This window comes from Rhea americana, unplaced genomic scaffold (assembly GCF_003343005.1).
Source record: "Rhea americana isolate MKP2758 unplaced genomic scaffold, rheAme1 scaffold_194, whole genome shotgun sequence".
Lineage (NCBI taxonomy): Eukaryota > Metazoa > Chordata > Aves > Rheiformes > Rheidae > Rhea > Rhea americana.
In genome coordinates, this window is record NW_028186083.1 from 378414 (window position 1) to 399636 (window position 21223).

Genomic DNA, 21223 nt, shown 5'->3' on the forward strand with positions numbered 1-21223 from the left:
GCTCGCCCTCCTTGCCCGCCCCTGCGGCCGCGGGGCGCCCTGGCTGGAGCCGCGCCTCGGCTCCCCCTCTCCCCCCTTTCCCCGCGGGGCCGCTGCCTTTCACGGGAGCAGCGGATCGGGCCCCGCGGCCCCGGCTCCACGCGCCCTTCCGCCCGCCCTCCCGGCCCCCGTAGCCGCCCCTGCCCCTGCCCCGGAAGTGCTCCCCGTTGCCATAGCGCCGGTGCCGGGAGGGCGGAAGATGGCGGCGGTGGCGGTGCCACAGCCGGAGCCCGAGCCGGGGCTGGGGTCGAGCGGCTCCTTCCGCCGCTACCTGGCGCGGTTGGACGCCCTGCGGCCGCAGCCCGGCTCGGAGCGGCCCGGCGGCCGCCGCACCGAGCTCCACCTGCTCTTCGACCAGCTCATCTCGGAGAGCTGCGGCCCAGTGGCGCCGGCGGGGCCCAGCGCGCAGGTACCGCGGCCGCGCCGGGGGCGGGCGGCCGCCAGCGGGCTCTGAACGTGCGGCTTCCTGCGGTAAATGCTGCAGGGCTGCAGCACCGGCCCTGCGCGCCGGGGATGCGTAGTGATTCATTATCGTGCTATGGGCAGGGCTGACGTGCCTGTTAGTTCCCCACGTTTTTTTTCTAGAGTAGGGCTTTTTCTGCATTTTGGAAGTACTTAATCCGTGTTTTTTCCCTCTCCTTGATCCTCTAACTTTATATTATTTTGCCTTTATTACAGTGGGTTTTGGCTCTAGTGTTTAAGTGGTACTCTCTGAGTGTCACTCTTGCAGTTAAAATCCGTGTAATTGTATATCTGTATCTGGATGGATGTCTGTGGGTGAATGAGGGAAACCTCACCAACTGGAGCTTTGTTATGTTATCTATCCRTATGGAAGTTAGTGTTATCCATCCATGGATCTGGATATGTGATCAGACTGTTAGCTGATGATGTAGTTTCCATTTTAGCTTTGTTGTCTCTAAATAATAACCTGAGGCTGTCTTTCCAGGATGTTTGTGCTTTGCTTGTTCAAGCCTGTCAGCTGGTTAATTTTGATCAAGAACACCTCGTCAGTAAAGTCTGTCAGCTTATCCATCACTTACTTAACAGATTTCAGGTATGGAAACCTTGGGCATGCTCCTTTCCATGCTTGCCCACTACTCCCTGTCTTGTGAGGCTGTGGAGCAGGCCTTAATATGGAGTCACTCCGATTTTTGTTTTAGCATTTATTTATTCTTAGCTGATGTTCTGATCTGTTTGTAGAATGGTTGAGGGGTTCCTCATGTAAGAACAGCTTTCAATGAGAAGTGACACACCATAAGAAATACTCTCGGTTAGAAGATGTTTTTTTGATTTATCCATTTCTTCAGTGTTGACTGTGATGGTGTATAATTTTAACAGCTACGTCACCTGAGTCTAACCGTCAAGAGGCAGCGATATTGACTTCAGCAGTACATGATGATGCTCTTTTTCTTGACCACAATTCTTTTTTGTTGTCACAGGTGATAGTTGATGAACAGAACTTGAATTTTCTTCTCTCCTACTCCATTTCTGCTCTTAAGCAATGCAGCTCTTGGACACATGTTGAAATTCTGCAAGCCTTAGCAGCTCTTGTTTACAATAATGGACCTAAATGTCAGAAGGTGGGTTTACAAACAGGAGAAAGTAACCACTAAAAATTTACAGCTTGCTATTTGTATTTTCTTTTTTTTTTCCCAAAGGAAAGAATAGAAAATATATCACATTCGTGAACCATGATACCCTTTATGTAAAGATTACATCCCATTTAAGTGTTGCCTGGTATTTGTGGAAAAGTTAAATTTCAAGTGAGTTATAACAATCAGTAGGTAAATCTATTTTGCAAATAGATTTGGCATTCCCAGGCCAAATATGTGTATATCAGCAGGCTGCAGTTTTAAGGACCACCTAGTGTCTGGTGTGAATCAAGGAATACTGCTAAAGGAAGGGCAGATTCTATCTGGAGACTAAGCAGCCTGGTATGTCTGTGTGTGAAGCAGGAAGAATGCAAGGCTCTTTAAATTGCACATTACTCCGTGGGCTCCACTGAGAATCCTGAAATTTATCCTGTAACCAGATCATGTCTTTAGTGTGCAGTGGACTCAAAGCTATTTCAAAGAGGAGGTTGTCAGGTTTCAGTCCTGAACTTTGTGTGAAGCCCCTTGTTGCTGCTGAATGACTGATCACATGTGGCCTGTTGAATCCTCTAGCAATTACCAATTCTTGGCAGCCTGCAGAGAAGTTTTCTGCCGTTTGGCTGAAGCATGGAGTGRTGATGGGTCCGTGCGAGCGGTGTTGGAGCTGTTGGCTTGAGTGGGTTTGTAGCCTATATAACTGCAGCAGTTTGATACAATGGTTGTTACTAACTTAGCTTTATGGCTGGGAASAAGGCATAAATTATGACTTAGTCTGAGCTATAGTCATGTCTGATGTTTCTTTAATATAAAATAAGAGAAGTTAGCAAGTGAATATTGTCTTGTCACTTTAGTCACACAGTCTTTGTACGAAATTTGAATTTGCAGCAGTCAAATATTTTCTGTTTAGCAGAGAGATGTGGAAGGACCAGTAAGCTAAAGGAAGAGTACTGACCATAATGACTTTTGATGATTTGTTCTAGTATCTCCCAGATTTGCTGGGGAAGGCTGGACTTCTGTTACAGTTCAGTGATTCTGCTCAGCCGGATGTGGAGCTCAGGAGGGCAGCAGTACGCAGCATGGCAAACTTGTGTCTCAGGTGTGTAACAACTTTTACAGATGATGGAATGGATGCTTTAGAAGATGCACATCTAACAGTGCAGCCAGCTAGTCACCTCAGTTTATACTAGACACAGTGAATGCAGAACCTGTAAGCTGTATATGCATAAATGTGAAATCCTGAACTTTAGCGGTCCAAGCTTTTTTCTCAGAGGTCCCATCCAACCTCAATTATTCTGTGATTCTAATTTCAAGAAAGTCACTTGCAGTATTAGAGTTGGCTTGTGAGTATTGTSAAACATACACTGATGACTTGAGGTAGTTAAATGTAGTGGTTCCAGATACTTAGGAATCCATTACAAAGGAATTTGTTTAATTAATCTAAAGCCATTGCAACAGTGGTCAGCTCATAATAAGTGGGTAGTTAAGGTACCAAAAATGAAAGTGGTGCAATTGTCTAACTGCATGAAGAGAGAGGACAAGTGGATATTAAAATGTTTCAGCACATTAAGGCTACCCAGACTTCATGGAAGCTAGGGAAAAGGCAAAAGTCATTCAAGGTCCTTTTTAAATGCCACATTTTGCCTAAAAAGTCCTTATGCAGTTTAACTAATTTGGCAGCATCTTTAGCTATTATCTTACTTCTTTCCCAAAGGAGTAGCCATACCTCTACTGTAAGAGAAATGGCATGTGCACACGCTTGTGGCGTGGAAGAGCAAGGCCAGGCTAGTTCATCAACCATTGGGTTACCGAAGTGCATTCAAYGAGTTCTCAGTTTCAGTTCTTAGGGCTTTTGTTTCATATGTAAGAATATAATGTGACTCTTACTGCARTAATATTTTACTGTAAGAATGTTTTTTTAACAGACTTTCACAGCATGTCTTGCAGAGCTTGGCTGTATGGAAAGTGTGGGATGAAAAACATTAGACATGACAGCTTGCTGAGCTAGACATGGAGATTTATTGTAATTGAGAAAGTAGCAACGGAAGTAGTAGATTATGGCACGCTATGATTGAACTGGCTCTATGTGCAGAATGTTTTCTTTTGTACTTTGTAATGGTAGAGTTTGTCCCTATCTAAAAGCCATCTCTAGAGTACTACTTGGATCTGAGTTAGTGTAATTTTTTAAAGCTGTATGATGGACTGAAAACCACAGTTTGGCTCCTCTTGCTTTTATTTTAGTGTTCCTGGACAGCCATATTTGGATGAGTCTTACAGAAGTGTCTGTTTTCAAACTTTTCTAAGTATTCTGCAGTCTTCTAAAACCTCCAATGTAGATGACATCACCTTTTGCATGGTAAGTGTGAACCTAATGGTCCAGAATACACCAATTAGGAAACTGTGCTGCTCACAAAACTACTAGTGGAATATTCAAGTCACTTGGTAATTTCGAATTCAAAAGGTAACTGTATTATAATCAAWCATTTCCTCTTCGGCAGAAGTGATGTGCTATACTTACGACTTGGAATACTGTCCAAATATTCCAAATATTTTCTTTATATTTCAACTGAATAATGTAAGTGACTGTTTCAGTAATTAAAGTTGAACTGCTTAGAAGGTCACCTGAAAGATGCAAACTTTCAATGTTTTGAGAAGAAAAATAAGTAATTCTATGTTTTTGTTTTCAGTTGCTGCAAAATGCGCTGAAAGGCATCCAGTCACTTCTAAATGGTGGGAAGATGAAACTAATGCAAACTGACCAACTTGGATCTCTTCTTGCAGTATTAAAGGTAGATACTCARATCCACTTTCAGAAAGAGGCAGAGACTGCAAGGTGCATGTTAAGATGTTTATTAAGTGGGAAACAGTATGAGATTAGAAAAGGGAGCAGAGAAGCCTAAGCATAAGAGGAAGAATGTAGTGTGAGATATAAAGAAAAGGCATTGAGTTTGTCTCTCTCAGCATTTTACCACCTCTCCTCAAAAAGGAATGTGAGAGAAAGATAGGAGGCTCRTTTTTTTTAAAGATCTACTTAAAATCCTTCTAGGATAGTTGAATTTCAGATGTTGCAGAGCTGTTACATAGATGTTGCATAACATAGGGAGAGACAAGACCCGAAGAAAGGATCACAAACCATACTGAAAATTAATAAACACCTAAACAAACAAACATTAAGAAGAATGCTAATGTTTTTGTTACTTTTCTAGAAATGTATGTTTCATGGACTGCCAGGACTGAGCATAGAAATGCCTCCTGCCTTGTACCCAGCTCCATTACCTCAGTATGATAAAAGGTCGCCTGTCAAACAGGAACAATCGGAATTGGCTGCCTTTAAGCAAACAGGGGTAACCTGAAAATATGTTGCTTCTATTGCATGCAGATTGTGTGTGTGTGTGTGAGTGTGTGTGTGTGCGTATTTGTTGTGTTACCTGACGTGATACTAGTGTTTGACAGTGTGACAGTGTCTTTGTCTTCTGAGCATGTGATACATTTCAGGTTCTTTGCTTTAAAGGTATTGATCATAAATCTCTGCACTGAATAAAATTGCTTTGTAAACTCAGACGACTAAAACAAATGGCTCTGCAGAGACTGTTTTTCCTGATTCTGTGTGCATCAGTTATTCATCTGTAGCCAAGAATTCTTGGCTTGCAGATGTGAGACTGCTTGCAGTCTAGTCAGAGCTTTTCATTTTATAAATTGCATTCTTTCTCCCCTAACACTTGACCAATTCCCAATTATTTGACTTTTGTAGGGAAGTCAAGTTCATCTGGAGACTGCTGCTTTTCTTTTTTTTTTTTTTTTTTTTTTTCCTTCCTCATCTGCTCTGTTTAATCCCTCTACAGGTTATTATTTAACCTTGTTAAAGTATTTTGGATTACAGATTATCTGAAAGACATTAGACAAAATAAAGTAATATAGCTATGTTTTTGACTTTTGCTTTTTAGGTGCTAAATACCTACTGTAAATCCAGAAGAACTACAGGAATATTTGCTGTTCCTCTTCTGTAATCACTTTATGTGAAATACAATTCCAAAGAAAAGTTTTGTTGGAAATCTTATGATTTACTGATAATCAAAGGCCAGTTATTACTAATTAGTTAGCATTATTACTAATAAGCAGAATTTGTAGGCTCTTATATATTAATGGTGTGTGATTGTCTATGTATGTGTAGTATTATTGTACAGGACAATATATGTGCAATATTGTTGCGTATAGGATGATAAATAGCTGTGATAACTCTCTGGTAAGCAATATCTTCTTTAAAAATAACTCATTTAGAAACTAAAACTTGTAAAATTGTGGGTTGATGAACTTCACTGAAGACGTGATTTATTGTATTACACTCAGATTTTTTCTGGATTAACAGTTTTATTCTCTGATGACACCTTTTCCCATTAGTAAAAAAAACCTTACAGTTGTAAAATGTTTAGAAATCTTTCTAGGTACTATTCCAAAAGATTCTAAAAATCTATTTTTCTTTTTGAAACAGAACCGAAGAAAAAAGTCCAAAGGGAAACAAAAGAAGGGAGAGTTTGGGGAAGACACAAAAGAAGATTTGCCTGATACAGGAARTGAATCAATCCATGAAATAGACATGCTGAAATTACACTTGGGGGATGTGCAGAACAGGCCCTGTTCAGATTCTCAAACTCATGCGTTAGATGTTACATACATGCGTGCTGGAAAGGATCACTTATCTTCACATTATAATAGTTGGAAAAGAATCAGCAGTAGTGAGTCAGAGTATTCTGATGCTGAAGGTGGAATACAAAGCAAAATGAGGTAGTTGTTGTTCATGTAAACATAAAGCGTGGTAGCAAATAATACTGCTGTTGCTAACAGTTAAACTTATGTATCACATTCAGTGATACTTCTTGTTCTTGTAGATTTGGCACCAATTTTATGTATGTGCAGACTTCCTACACTTCAGTAGGATTCCACTACTTTTTTCCTAAACAAAACTGTTGAGAAAATCTCTTTTGATTTATGTGGTGGCATATGAAAATTGGAGGGCAATAATTAGTATTAGTTTGAAAGTAAATTTAGACCAAAAACAGGAAGAAAAAGAATAAAGTATTCACTTGCTGTTCTTCCAGCTAGCCACTAACATAAGTGAAAGAGGTTAAGTCCAATGCTTTTCTCTGCTGCTTAGTCATTAGTCTTTTTGTTTATTTGTTTTTAAGATCTTACCAAGCTAAAGTTCGTCAGGGTGCTCTAGCCTGTTTTCTCTCTGCTATAAAATCAATAGAAAAAAGAGTTCTTTATGGCTACTGGTCAGCATTTGTTCCTGATGCACCTGGTATTGGCAGCCCTCAGTCAGTGTCGTTGATGACTATTGCTTTAAAGGACCCTTCTCCAAAGGTGAGGCGGTTCTGTAGAACTGAAACCATTGTATTTTCAAGTATTAATCTTTAAGATTTGCCTTCTCTGACCTTCAGTAAGCAGAGTACTTTGGCTCCTGGATTTTTGTTGCCTTTGTCACTCTACCACAAAAAATGAAAGAGGATGTATTGTTTAAAGGAACAAAGGATTGGTTATATACTCTCTAAAGCTATGCGAAATGATTGCTTAAGTTGAATTTTCTCTTACTGAAGAAAGAGACTCATAAATTTTAAACTCCTCCATCAGCTCAAAGGAAATGTTGAAGAGAGGATGGAAGAGGGAATTTCTCGTATGATATGGTTGTTCTGAACAGATGATAATTGCTGTGAATTGAGAAATGAAGGAACATTAGCAGAGAAAGTTCAAACATTACAGAAATGTTTCAGCTAGCATTGCCAGAATGAGCATGCAATCAACTATTACACACTAGAAGGAAAGTAAGGTAATTAAAGAAGAAGGTGAAAAATTCAGATTAAAACCAAATTTCCAAAGGCTAATGAAAATGGTCATCTTTCTTCTTTTCATGTTTTATCTTTGATACTTGGTAAAAATCTGCAAAGTCCAGAATTACTGGGGAGGAGAACAGAAATGTCACTTTTTTCTGATATAAAGGCTCCCAAGGTTATACTGCGTAGTAAAAATATGGTTTGCATCAAATGGTTGAGATGAGAATTCAGGAAAGTCTAGGGGAAAATAATGGAYTCCCAAAAAATCTTCCCTGGCTAGTAAAAGAAAAAATCTCAGATAAAGGATGAACTGTCAAGTCATTCCAACGAATTTTTGCTAACAACTTAGTATATCTAGTGCTCTGTAACTAAACTGCTTTGGAAGAACCAAAGRTGAGGTCTCTTGTGTTGTAAAATGTTATCTTGGAACTCAGCTTTGTTGAAAAATGATGTTAACAATTTCTTCAGTCCTTACTTAGGTAGTACTTTTTGAGGTAAAGAAAAAGTGTGGTGTAATGGCCGCAGGTTAAACAGGAATAAGTATGTAAAAGAAGTTGAGAATTTTCTTTTATTTGTAATAACATTCTTTTTTTATCATTTCAGACACGTGCCTGTTCTCTTCAAGTTCTCTCAGCCATACTGGAAGGTTCTAAGCAGTTTCTTTCTGTTGCTGAGGATGCTAATGATCACAAGAGAGCTTTTACTCCCTTYTCTGTAACTATTGCTTCTAGCATCCGAGAATTGCACCGCTGCCTGCTGCTAGCCCTGGTAGCAGAATCCTCCTCTCAAACTCTGACACAAATAATCAAGGTAATTACCCTGATGTTACCCTACTTGGTGTTTTTGCCAGGTCAGAGTAGTAAAATACTTTTTCTAGAAGTCAAGCTTGTAACCAGGTTTCTAAAAGCAGGTAATTGGGTCACTTGTTTTCATGTGCCCTCAGATAATTAGCTGTCTAAATGACCTGAATTGCAGATGTAAAAACAAATCTGTTGGAGGCCAAGCTGACATTGTAATCACCATTCTACGTATGTTCTTTTGTGTGTTTCAGTGCCTTGCAAATTTGGTTTCAAATGCACCATACAACCGTTTAAAGCCTGGTCTACTCACAAGAATTTGGAACCAGATAAAGCCATACATTTGTCATAAAGGTTTGTATTCTGTTTGGCTGGATCCTCTTTGTATATGTTATACTTTAATTCAGTGTTGGCTGTTGTGCGATACTTGTGAATTTCTTTTCTTGTGCTTGGTAAATACATAAATAGGTCTATCACTTTCAAATTATGTTATGATCTGTCTTGTTTGAAAACCACTAAAGAAGAGCGCTAATGCATTAGCAATATACTAATAGACTGTTTTTTCTCTTCCTCCTTCACTGTTATTTTTTGCAGACGTTAATGTACGAGTTTCTGGTCTCACATTATTAGGAGCTATAGTATCCATCCAAGCACCTTTACCAGAAGTGCAGCTACTTTTGCAACAGCCCGGTTCTTCAGGACTAAGTAATAGTGGTACTGGCACCCCTCATTGTTCTAATTCTTCAGAGCAGTGGAGAAAAACACACTCCTTGAAAGGGGAACCTCCAGATAACCCAGGGAGTATACTTTCAGAACCATGCTGGCTCATCCGTCTATGTATTTCCATCATTGTTCTGCCCCGAGAGGATTCCTGTTCTGACAGTGATACTAACTTTCCATCTGGGAGCGTTTATGAACCTTCTCCTGTTCGACTGGAATCCTTGCAGGTGGGGATGAACAACTAGTTCACTGGTTGTGTTCTGGCATCTTGTGAAGGCTGGGAATCTTCCACGTGTAAACTCTTCAATATATAATCTAAACTAAAGTTTTCCTAGAAGAAAGTGAGAAAAACGTTGCAATCAAAGAACCTACATGCACAGAAACTATGGCATGATGCTGGGTGTGACTAAAGAATTGCCTATGAACACTGGGACTTGGCCCTCTTTTTTTTTTTTTTTTTNATATACATCCCCAAAAGTCTCACTCTTTTTCTGGAATGATGGCTGTTTTTTGAACCTAGCTTCTCAGAACTTGACAGCAATATTACAGGAGATACAGAATGTATTGCTTTTCCAGCCACTTCTGCTTAGTTTTTTAGCTACAGGAGACAGTAACTCATAGTAAATAATTCATCACATTGCTACCTGATAATGCTTTTGTTGCCTTTTTTTTTTTTTTTTTTTTTTTGAACAAGATAATGGAATAAGGTTTTTAATTAGCTCTAGTATTCTCAACCTTGTGCTGCAAAGTGTATCTTGTTACGTTAGAGTTTGGTTTATGGTCACTGTGCTGGTAGCCCGTTAACAGGCTCTCTGTGTGTGTTTAGAGTGTTTTGGTTTAATAGAAGGRAAAAAGTACTGAGTGGAATTTTCTTCTATTTGTGTTTAGGTGTTGGCCCTTCTTGTAAAAGGCTATTTCTCTATGGCTCAGAGCTATTTGCTAGAGCTTGGAGAAGTGGCTTGCAAATGCATGGAAGAAATGGATCCATCTATTCAGCTTCATGGAGCCAAGGTAATATCATCAGGGAACACCAGCATTGTTTTATCAAGTTAGTTTTACCTATCAGTGTGCTCTGCAATTATGGATAAGTAATGCTGAATATTCAGTGCATCTATGTGTGTTTCCTGTAGCACACTGTAGAAAGGAGCCCGTGCCCTTCTGTAGCTCTTTGGTAAATTCAGCACCTTACCACTTTAAGAAATGCACCTTCTGGTTCCAGTCTTGTGTTATTTGCACAGATTTATTGCTTTAGTAAGTCACTGGGAAGTTTGGGAAGTGCAAGGACTGTAGCACTGGCCCTTCCGTGATTTAACATCGGCTGGTACAGAATCTCTAGTCTCTCACCCAAAGAAAAGCTCAAAGAGATTCCCTCTGGCAGTTTGTTATGCTGCCCTAGCTGGAGACTTTATTTAAGAAAGGCTTTCCCTCCAATGTTCTCTAACAGAGGCAGAATAGAGTCTAAAATAATTCTGAATCTTGTATTTTTGTTCCTTGGGTAAATAAGTATAGTTCTAGGTAAAATTTGCCATAGTTCCATGGTACTTGAATCATCCTTGATTACAAAAAAAAAGAAAAAAAAAAGTTGCTTTTCATTTTTTTGCAGCTGCTGGAGGAGCTAGGCACAGGTATAGTGCAACAGTACAAACCTGATTCGACCATTGCCCCTGATCAGAGAGTACCGGTCAGTGTGGTAAGTGTGTGGGCTCCGTCTGAGATTGCACTCAACTGAGCTTCATTTCCTGAATTCCCTACAAAGTTACTGGCATGGGTACAGATTTGCAATTGCAAAAAAAAAATGCAAAAAAGCAATTGCAGAAAAGCGTARAGAGAGCACCCTGCACCACTGTAAGAGCCCGGTATGTGTAATTTCTTGCAAATTTCCTGCATGAAACTATAGGGAAAACTTGCCTTCCTCTCTAATATGTTTTGTTCTGCTTTGTTACTAAAGTGAGCTGGCAAGGTTGATACCTATTGTTTTGAAAGTATGTGGCTGTGTGTTCCTGTGATGTGACTGCTGTCTATTGAAGTTGAGCAAGGGCTCTAATACAGTCTGTCATCACTTTTTATCACATTCTTGCATTAGTAGTTATCACAGTGGAAATTGCTATGTGGAAATGTTAAAAAGCTTTGTGCTTTAAAGATTCTTGTCTTTTTGAAGGCAAAAGTATTGGAATTCATGTTGGTTTGGAGATAGGCGATTTTCACATGGTATTTACACTATATGCATTTCCTCATCTGTTTTCTTCCTGCCTGATAGAGGTCTACCAGCTGGAGGAATAATGCAGATACTGCATGTGGTATCAATGCTAGGTAAAACCTAGACAAATACACTTTTAGAGTTTTGGTGAATTTGCGTTGTTACATGAGCCTGCCTGAATATTCTGACTGCTCAGCAGTGCAGAGAGGGTGGTTAATACCATAATATATGTGATTATAGAAAAATCCATTACTTGAGGCTGTTTTAAGAATTACAGAATAGTTGAGGTGGAAAGGACCTTTGAAGATCACCTAGTCCAATTGCCTGCTCAAGCATGGTCAGCTAGAGGAGGCTGCCCATGGCTGTGTCCATTCAGGTCTTGAATAGCTCCAAGGATGGAGACTCCACTACTTCTCTGGGCAATCTGTTCCAGTGTTCAGCCACCCTCACATTTAAAAAAAGAAAAAAAAAAAAAAAAAAGATTTTTTTTTTGATAAGTTTACTGAAGCTGAAGAACTATCATTCTACACAGGCCTATTTAAATCCTGTTTCTGTGAACAGCAGGCACTTTAAAAAACTACTTTAGAGTATGTTAAATTTTCAGCCTGTCCCCAGTGACTGTACAAGACAGGAAACATGTCTAGTATGTCTAGTTCCACTGGGTTTCTGTTACTTAATATGACTATAAATTATCAGGCAAATGAAAATACCTAAATATGTGGTTTTAAGAATGGAATTATAATTCTACCRAATGCAATCTGATTGAAACATATGTGCCCTTAAGAAGGAAGCAAATAGAATCCAGTGAACTTTATAGCAGCACTAAAGTGACTGAAAAATAATTTGTACAACTGGACACTGTGTAATTATTTTAGAGTTATAAACAGTTGTAATAATCACTTTGCTTGGTTATACTACCTGCTCTAAGTATGTCTTAAAGATCTTGGGAAAAGACAATTTATTGTAGTAAGTGTGTTGGTAGTATTTTCAAGTTTAGCCAGTGTGAGATAACTGTTGCATTTAAATACATAAACTCAACTTTTTCTCTGTAGGTTGTAACTTTCTGGACTATGATGTTAAATGGCCCTTTACCTGGTGCCCTTCAGAATTCTCAACATGCCACTCTTCAGACGAGTGCCTGCGATGCTCTTTCTTCTATCTTACCAGAAGCTTTCAGCAGTCTGCAGGTAACTGGAGACTCCTTTAAGTATGACATTTTGTACCTATTGAGATTTTGTTCTGATATACCAGATTATAGTGATGTAGAGCCTTTTAAAATTTTTATGGGGTAGGGGTCAGGGACGCCTTTCAATAGCCACAGCTTGTTCAGAATGTAAAAAAAAAAAAAAAAAGAAGAAGAAGAAGACCAGAAAATGTGGTGCTGTGAGTAATCAGTCTGACCACCCAGTGAAACTATGGATCACAGAAGCTGTTTGGCCCTGCCATGACTACTCAGCCTTGGCTATGATGCACAGGAGACGGAAGTCAAGAATTTCATTACATGGAGGTGGGGAGGGGACAGCTGAGCTAATGGCAGTGGACTGTTGTTGTTCACCAATTTGCATGTGTGTTTTTTCTTTTGATTGACTTTTAAAAGATTAAACTGCAGTGTTTGTCGTGGCAGAAGCAAGCAAATGTATTGGCCTTACTCTGCTTTTGCAACATGAAATATGCTTTCAAACATTAAAGCCTTGGCARTGTATCACCACTGCATTGTGCAGCTCCTTTTATGTCACTGTGCCCTTCTTGATGGGGAGTATTCTGCCAGAACTCATTTGCCTGAGAATTGCTAGTACAGCAGTATCTCTGGAATTTTCAGTCTGGTTTCTCCAAGCACAGCATGTACTTCATCCCTCTGTACTTTGATCCCATACACCCTCTTCTTATGACCATGCCAGGGTCAAGTCAGTGCCCACTCTGACCCCTGCTCTTGATGCAGTACAGTTGATTTTTTGTTGCGGGTTGGTAAACTGGCAAACTAACCAGCATGAACTTAATCTGCCTTGTCCTCATTTATGAAATGGAAAGAGTGACTCTCCCACAGTTCAGTTGCTTTCAAATAGGTTGGTGAGGTAGGACAGGAAATAGCAACTGATTCACTCTTTTATTACAGAAGGGCCATCTACCTTTTGCATTTGGATGATAGGTAAGATCATGAAGGAAATCAAAATGTTAACGGACAGCAAAAAGATTGCTTTTCCTGGAAGCATTCCTCTTTCCTATTTATCATCCTGAAATGCTAATCAGTTTACTTTAAAGAAAAAAGTGTGATTTGAATGATAGTTCCTACAAATTCCATGTAGTAGGCTCTTTCAGACGATTCATCAGTTATCTTTCTCTGTGGGACAGAGGTGTTTCCATCTCCTCTCTATTGCCATGAGTGTTTGTCATTGCAGAATGATCGGCAGATACTATGCATTACTCTGCTGCTTGGTCTGAACCACAGTGAGAACCCCCTGGTGAAAGCTGCTGCTGCACGTGCACTTGGAGTCTATATCCTCTTCTCTTGCCTTCGGCAGGTCAGGACTGGCCCACTTTTTTCATTCTGTGTCATTTTACAATGGATTTGCTGAACCATAAGATGTGGGACATGAGTTCATTTGCAATATGTTGGCCTTCTTTTTTGCTTTTGGTCTTTGGTGTGTAAAGTTTTTCTTTACTGTCTCCAGCCCTGCTTTTGCCATGTGTGGTTAACAGAACCAGTGCCATTTTGGCATGTGAGATGAAGCAGAACCCAGAGTAACAGTTAAGTGGGAGAAGGAGGGACATTAGGGTCTTGCCTCAGCTCTCAGGGACAGAAAGGGAAAGCAAGGTTGGCATGAAGGAGCTGCAAGAGATGAAATGAAATTGGGAAAAAAGGGACAGCTGTACAGCTTTCTGTAGATCCTAACAATTTTTTGATGGAAGGCTTCAGGTCTATTTAAAATAGAAGTGAAGCTTGTTTATGGAAAAATACTTTTTTGCTTCCTGTACCATTTGATTTTAGCTTGGTTGAGATAGAAGGCATTGTTGTTTTTGCAGTGTGGCCTTAAATGAGCAATTATTGCAACAAATGTATACAGCAGCTGAAGTTGATATTCTAGTCCAAAATATTTTGAAAGAAAATCTTTTATCATAGAYAAGGGAATGAAAATGAAATGTAATGTGCTGTAGAAGACTGGACAGATAGCTCAACGGGGAGTTTGGAGAAGCAATTAACTTTCTTAACAATGGGATTTGATGAGTATGAGATTGGCAATCCAGGTAATTATGTTAAAATTCAAAGTAACTAAAGTACCACTGAAATTAAATTATACATTGAACCCTTTTAGCAGCAGCTACCCAAGAGAGTGGTGAACTTGGTCACCATGCAGGCTTAGGCTGTTAATTAAAGATCAAACAAAGCTGTACTGAGAGCACTAGAAACATGTTAAAGTTGTTGCCTAAAAAAGAAGGAGGTATTAATAGAGTTGGTCTCTGTGCAGATTTCATTTTTGCTAGAAGGGCTAAGACGTGCATGTTGCTAAGGAAATCACCTGGATTTTGAAAGCTTTTCTAACTTTGCAGCAGTGTTTACTTCTATAGGATGTGATGTTTGTGGCAGACACAGCAAACGCTATCCTGAATTCGCTCCATGACAAATCTCCAAACGTCCGTGCCAAAGCAGCTTGGTCCCTGGGCAATCTTACAGACACTCTGATCGTCAACATGTACGTAAGCAGAACTTCTGTGTCAGTGATAGTATTCCAGTAACATCAAACAGAGGGTACTATCCACTTAGTATCRCAAAAGCCAAATGCCTATAGTGGGAAAAATTGTTGTTGAATGTGTCTGAATTGGATGCTTGTTTCTAACCACGCTTCAACCTATGTATCTACCAATGTAGGACACTATTCTGAGTATCTGATATACCTGGGCTTGACTTCTACTAATCTGCTTGGTTTTATGTCTTCTAATCCTTAGTTTCAGAGTATAATTCAAGTTTACTTTTCAATTCTCTGCTTCTTACGTGTTACTTCGTGTAACTGTATGTTCCCAAGTTACTTCTGTATTATGTGGAAGTAAATAAATATTTAGTATTTCCTCAAGCCAAGGACTGAAGGAAGTCCRACCTGTTACATTTTTAACAAGAGAAATAGTTGTCATATATTGTTGCTGTCTTGCCTCTCAGCAATTCATTGCCCTCTGTCTTTTATTACAGACTTAATGCATTGCTAACAGGCTTTCCTGCAATGATAGCTTGGTTTTAAATTAATAAGCACAGTGGTCACATGTAGGAAGGTCTGTCTTACATATTAGCCTTTTCAAGAGTGAAGGTTGTTCATGTGCCCTTATAAAGGATTGTATCCCATCTTTGGGGATGGATTATCTGAGCAGGTCTTTTTCAATATGATTTTTATTCTAGGGAAACAATGGGACAAAGTTTTCAAGAGGAATTTTCTGACCTTCTACTGTTGAAAATGTTACGGTCAGCAACTGAAGCATCCAAGGACAAAGACAAGGTATGATTGAGGGGGAAAAAGGGAGTTATCATGCTGTAATTAGCTCTTGCTTTTTATTTAAAAAAAAAGCAATGGTTACTTGCTTTGGAGTATTCCGTATTTTWTTTGAATAATCAAAATCCTTGTGTACAAAAAACTTATCACAATGCTGTGAAGTACACTGACACCTCAGATACCAGTACTTCTGGCACTGCTATACTTGTTTCTATTAGCCACGATCCATTCTGTTTTAGTTTGCTTCTGGGAGATGGCAAGATGCTTGCCCCAAGGTGCTCCAACAGATAGGGAGCTGCAGTTCAGCATCATCATTTGAGAGTTGGTGTTTGGATGTTTCCCGTGTCGTTTTACCTGCTGGGTGCTTGACTGCCCTTTTCCATAGTGCCCGACTTTTTTTCTTTGTCTTTTCTTCTCCCCCGCCCCTTCTAGCAGGTGACCATTTGCAGAGAATGATCTTTCTGTTGGCATTTAGGAAGTTACAATCTGATAAGAAACCAGTCAGATTCCAGATGGGCTCCTTGTTGACTCTGTGCATAATTACGTAGCAGGCTTGACTAAAGCTATGCATATAAGTCAGAAGCCAAAACTATTTTTGTGTRTATGTGTGTTCCAGATAAAGAGCAATGCAGTCCGAGCCCTTGGGAATCTGCTTCATTTCCTTCAACCGTATCATATAAGAAACCCCAGGTTTAGGGAAACCATCGAAGAATCTATTCAGGCCCTTATTTCTACTGTTCAGAGTGAGGCCACTATGAAAGTGCGCTGGAATGCTTGTTACGCACTGGGGAATGTATTTAAGAACCCTGCCTTGCCACTCGGTGAGTAGACTTGTCCCACTGGCTTTGGATTTATGCAGCAGGCTGTGGTTTTGATAAGAAGGTCTCTGTTATGAGTGTATTGGGGGAGGAGAGAGAAAGCAAACTGAGTCGAACCTTGCTGTTGTATTCACAGGTACATCTTGCCCAGAATTCTTGTTTCCAGTAAAATAGGCTCAGATCCCGCAAAGGCTAATACAGGCATAACTTTTCTAACATGATAGATTCCACTAAATATAGTGAAGAGTGTGAGGATGGGACTACAGCTGTGCATAGATGCAAAATAATGCTTTTCCTCCTACAAAACTTTAGAAGATTAACTTTTTTTTTTTAACTAATTTCTCTTTTTGTAATCTGCGATTCTTTCCTTAGACCAACATAAATACAATAGTGTAAGCTCAGTAAATATTTAGAAGATACTTCTATGGCTTTGTATATTTTGATGAATTTAAAAGTTTGGAGGGGAGGTTTTTTGAGTCTTTTGGGATTTGTTTGTTTTAGGAGAGGCTCCTTGGACCACACAAGCATATAATGCACTTTCCTCAGTAGTGAAGTCATGCAAGAATTTCAAAGTCCGAATCAAATCGGCCATGGCCCTCTCCATCCCTACCAAGAGGGAATGTTATGGACCTACTGAACAGTTCTGCCAGATCTGGAGTGCCTTGGTGGTAGCCTTGCAGAAAAGTGAAGACACTGAGGACTTCCTGGAATTTAAGTACAGTGCCAGCCTCAGAACGCAGATCTGCCAAGCTCTGATTCATTTGTTAAGCCTGGCAAAGACTACAGACCTGCCGTTCATTTTGGAAACTATAACAGAAAATGGGGATGCAATCAAATCCTATGTGTTGCAATATATGAAATCTGGAGTTGAAGAAAAYGAAGCAGGAATGCACACAAACTTGTGTGAGAGGGAGAAAGCATTGAAAGGAGCTATTGAGCATCTCTATGGGATAGAGAAACAGCTGGAGGGCAAAGCTAGAATAAGAGTGTCTGTTTATCTAGAAGATATTTTGACAAACCATGTCAGTGCTACTGAATTAACAGAGGCTTAGAAAGAAACACCTGTTTTGGTGACCAATAAATTATGCTTCTGATTGTACAAAGGAGAAACACACTGCTTTTATTTACACAGGGTACCCAAAAGAGAAGTTTCCTGTTGATARTATTAAACCATTTATTTCACATTTATTCGAGTCATTCATAACTCYAGATTAAATGATCTGAAAAACTTCATTTTTTTAAATTTGTTTAGTGAACTTCTAAGTTGTCCTCAGTGGGTTTTGCTGGTAACTAAACTTTTAGAATGTTTTGACTTTGAAAACAAATGCCTTTTCATTCTTGATATATTTTATACAAATAGCCTGTTTATGACTTTATTTAAAAGCATTTTGTTACTATTGCTGCTATATTCAGAATCATTTGTAAAGAAAGGGTCTGGCAGAATTGGTATTGTTTGCCTTTACCATACTGCAAGCCTGATTGACAACAACTATGGAGTTGATATTTTGTTTTTGTGGGCACTGCATAGTTTGTCACACTTACGTTCCTACAATAAACCTAAATATTTGAATAATAGCTTAAAGCACACACACTTTACCTATAACTCGGCATATTCCTCATATCTTATACCTGGTCTGCCTTCCATACTGCCTTCACTCATCTTGTCTTCCAAAAACTAATTTCTTGATTGATGGCACTGCACTATTTGAGCCAGAAAATTCAGATGAGCTTCTCTGAAGTAAGACATTTTGACTCTTGGGAAAGCAATGCTACCACTGCAGGTCTGTTGCCTTTTTAGGGGATGTGTGGCAATGTTAAGCGTGATTCCTTCGTGGGTATGTTACTTACCCACKCTCCCCTTGATGTGCGCTTACTGAGCTGAGAGCCTATGGGAGGCTTAAATCCATGACGTTGCAGTGTCAAAGACCCTGGGTCCCACATCACCTCTGCCCTTGCTGGGCTCAAGGGGAACGTGAGCCTGCATCCAGRCTCGTGAGCTCTCTTGACTATGCTTAAGGCTCCAGATTTGCACTTAAGATGACCCTTACTCCTTTTCTCCTTCTTGGGCAGCATAGAGCCTTTTCCCACCTGAGTCTTACTTAGTTCTTGCTTCCTCTGTTACTGCCCCCCATCCTATCTTTGCGTTTCCACCATATGAACAAATGTGCATTTTGCAGCTGTGTTTTGTCTCTAGATCTGTCTAGTTACCACTGAACACACAAATGTGACTGCATTTCTTGCCAAGCTTTGCTGAGAGTTGGCTACATACTGTACCAGCTGAGATACTGGAGGTAAGGCYGCTGTTGGACCTGGCATCCTGCTTAGGGTTTGGAAACAGTGTGTTGTGCTGACTGTCTGTTCAAATCCACACTTGATAGAAATACAGGGCGGACGGCTGGTTTTCTGAATGGACAGATCTCTGTTGATTCAAGAATTGCAGCAAGTGTTCTGGGAAAGGAGTTTTGCTTTGGGATGTAGGGATGCCCACGTGACGTCGTGTAGAAGCACACCCCTCTTTGAGGAAGGAGATAATACAGGCGTTCGTGTCCCTCAGGTCTGGATTTTGCAGTCTCAGCCYGCGCGGCAGACTGAAAAAATCGCTGCAGCAGCTGGGCAGGGCCGCGGCTCAGTTGCCGCTGCCAGCCGGGCCTGTCTGCAGCCCCGTGGGCCACCCGTGGTGGCAGCGMTGGTGCGGCGGTGCTGGGACACGCTGGGCTCTCCTGTCCCGGGAGGAGCCGTGGCACTGGAGCTCGGAGACGAGGTGGCTCGTCCTTGCAGCGCCGGACGCTCAGCTCTCGGCTGAGAGCGAGGGCGCGGCGGGCGCCCCGTGCTCGCCTCCTCGCGCCGCCGGGAAAGCAGGACGGCGGCGAGCGCGGGCTCCCGGCCGCCTGGGCCGGCGGTGCCACCGCTCCATCCCCGCCCCGGCCAAGGTTTGGTTGTCCTGCTTCTTTACTGTTGTGTTTACAAGCCAGGCCCTTTATAGGGTTTTCTATGAATAGTTTCAAGGAGAAGGTAATTACCTTATCAGAGGCAGGGTGATTTACAGCCGAGGTGGCAGGGCCATTGGCGCTCCGCATCGGCTCTGTTTGAAAGGTGACGCTGCCGCGCAGAAGGGCTCCAGCGCCTGCTGCACCTTCAGCCCCGTGCCCGGCCGCTCCGCAGGCTCCCCGGGCAGGGAGTCAGCCTCAGCGAGCGCCAGCGGCCCCCGTCGTGCCGGCCGCGCTCCTGCCCCGCGCGGGTTTGCACCGGGCCAGCTGCAGCGCGGGCTTCGCCCTCCCGGGCGGCCTCCCCGCCGGCTGCACGTCCGCTCGCTCGCCCAGCRCTCGGGCTCTTCCCCTGCTCCAAGGCCGTTCAGGGAGTTCAAAGCTCGGGTTGCAGCTCAAGCGGTAAAGCCCTTTTTTTTTTTTTTAATTGTGCTGCCTGGGTAAGCAAACACGCGGCTTCCTGCCCGCGAGGCTGCGGGRCGCGCTCCCCGGCACCAGCGCGGAGCGAACCGCGCCGCGCCGCCCAACCACGGCGGCTGCYAAACCGCTGAGCAAAACTACTCGTAGACAGACCCAGGCCACAGGCGCAGCGGCTACCACGTTCCTTACGTGTTTCACTTTATTTCTACACGCTTCCTTTTTTTTAATTCCTCCCCGTGGTACCAGTCTCTCTAGTGACTCAGAGCAGAGAAAATATTTTGCACGTTATCTCGCAGAGCTTTTATTGCTGGGCAGCAACACGCAGCCGGGTCGGGGGTGGAAAATGGCAGCGGTCTAAAGGACGCGGTGACGCTAGGAAGACGACGAGGCCGTTGCGGGCGCCGGGGGGGTGACGGAGGCCGAGCGCCGGCGCGGGAGCAGCACGCAGCCCCGCGGGAACGCGCTCCCGGCGCCGGCGGGAGGCGAGCGGGAGAGCCCCCTCGGCGCTCTGCCGGCAGGCGGGGGGCTTCTCCCGGCTCCTCCCGGGCGAGGGGCCGGGAAGCGGTTTCGGGGAGGTGCAGACCGCCGTCGCCCCTGCCCGGGCACCTGCGGACGCGCGGTGGGAGCAGGTCYGGCGACGGGCGCCTCGGTCCCCGGCAGCCTCGGTTAATCGCCCTCGAGAATTTCGATGGCCCAGGCATAAAACCTTGGAACTAATTCAGCCGGCGGGAGCGCCGGCGAGAGAAGCGCCTCGGCTCCGACAGGCGAAGCGGCGGCCGAGCGGGCGGCTCCCGGGGAAGCGCTGTCCTGCTGCGGCGCCCGGGCCTGCCGCAGGCGCCCGGTCGGTGCCGGTGCCGTCGGAGGCGGCTTGGCCCCGCCGGCAGCCGGCCCCAGAGGCCGCAGGGCCACGAGATGGCACCACGTCCCAGGCCTGGCCGGCACCGCGCAGCGGCTGCCTGCCCGCGCCGGGGGGGAAAGGCCCCGTGCGGCTCCCCGCTGCGCGCGGGGGTCTCCGCGCCGGCGTGCGGGAGGTGCGCGGGCGCTGCTTTGCGGGCTGCAGGCGCGTCTCCTCGCTGGGCACATGGGGTGTGCAGGGGGTCTCCTCCGTGTGTGCACAGGAGGTGAACGGGTGTCTCCTCCGTGCATGAACAGGAGGAGCAGGGGGGTCTCCTCCCCACAAGCACAGGAGGTGAACGGGGGTCTCCTCCCCGCATGCACGGGAGGTGCAGGGGGTCTCCTCCCCACGTGCACGGGAGGTGCAGGGGGGTCTCCTCCCCACAAGCACAGGAGGTGAACGGGGGTCTCCTCCCCGTGTGCACGGAGGTGCAGGGGGGTCTCCTCCCCACAAGCACAGGA

At 43.0% G+C, this 21223-nt stretch overlaps 1 protein-coding gene across 1 annotated transcript; it reads left to right on the forward strand.

The window, feature by feature from the left end:
* The first annotated feature begins 228 nt into the window (after positions 1 to 228).
* Positions 229 to 17566, forward strand: HEATR6 (HEAT repeat containing 6). The gene is made up of 20 exons (XM_085302894.1): positions 229 to 448; positions 986 to 1093; positions 1479 to 1619; positions 2612 to 2727; positions 3870 to 3984; positions 4316 to 4417; positions 4835 to 4972; positions 6118 to 6410; positions 6812 to 6989; positions 8060 to 8266; positions 8508 to 8607; positions 8848 to 9200; positions 9862 to 9984; positions 10577 to 10663; positions 12223 to 12357; positions 13567 to 13689; positions 14735 to 14859; positions 15555 to 15651; positions 16262 to 16466; positions 16965 to 17566. The coding sequence occupies exons 1-20, from the start codon at positions 239 to 241 to the stop codon at positions 17513 to 17515; spliced, it is 3507 nt and encodes a 1168-aa protein (XP_085159020.1). The 5' UTR covers positions 229 to 238; the 3' UTR covers positions 17516 to 17566.
* Positions 17567 to 21223: the final 3657 nt, after the last annotated feature.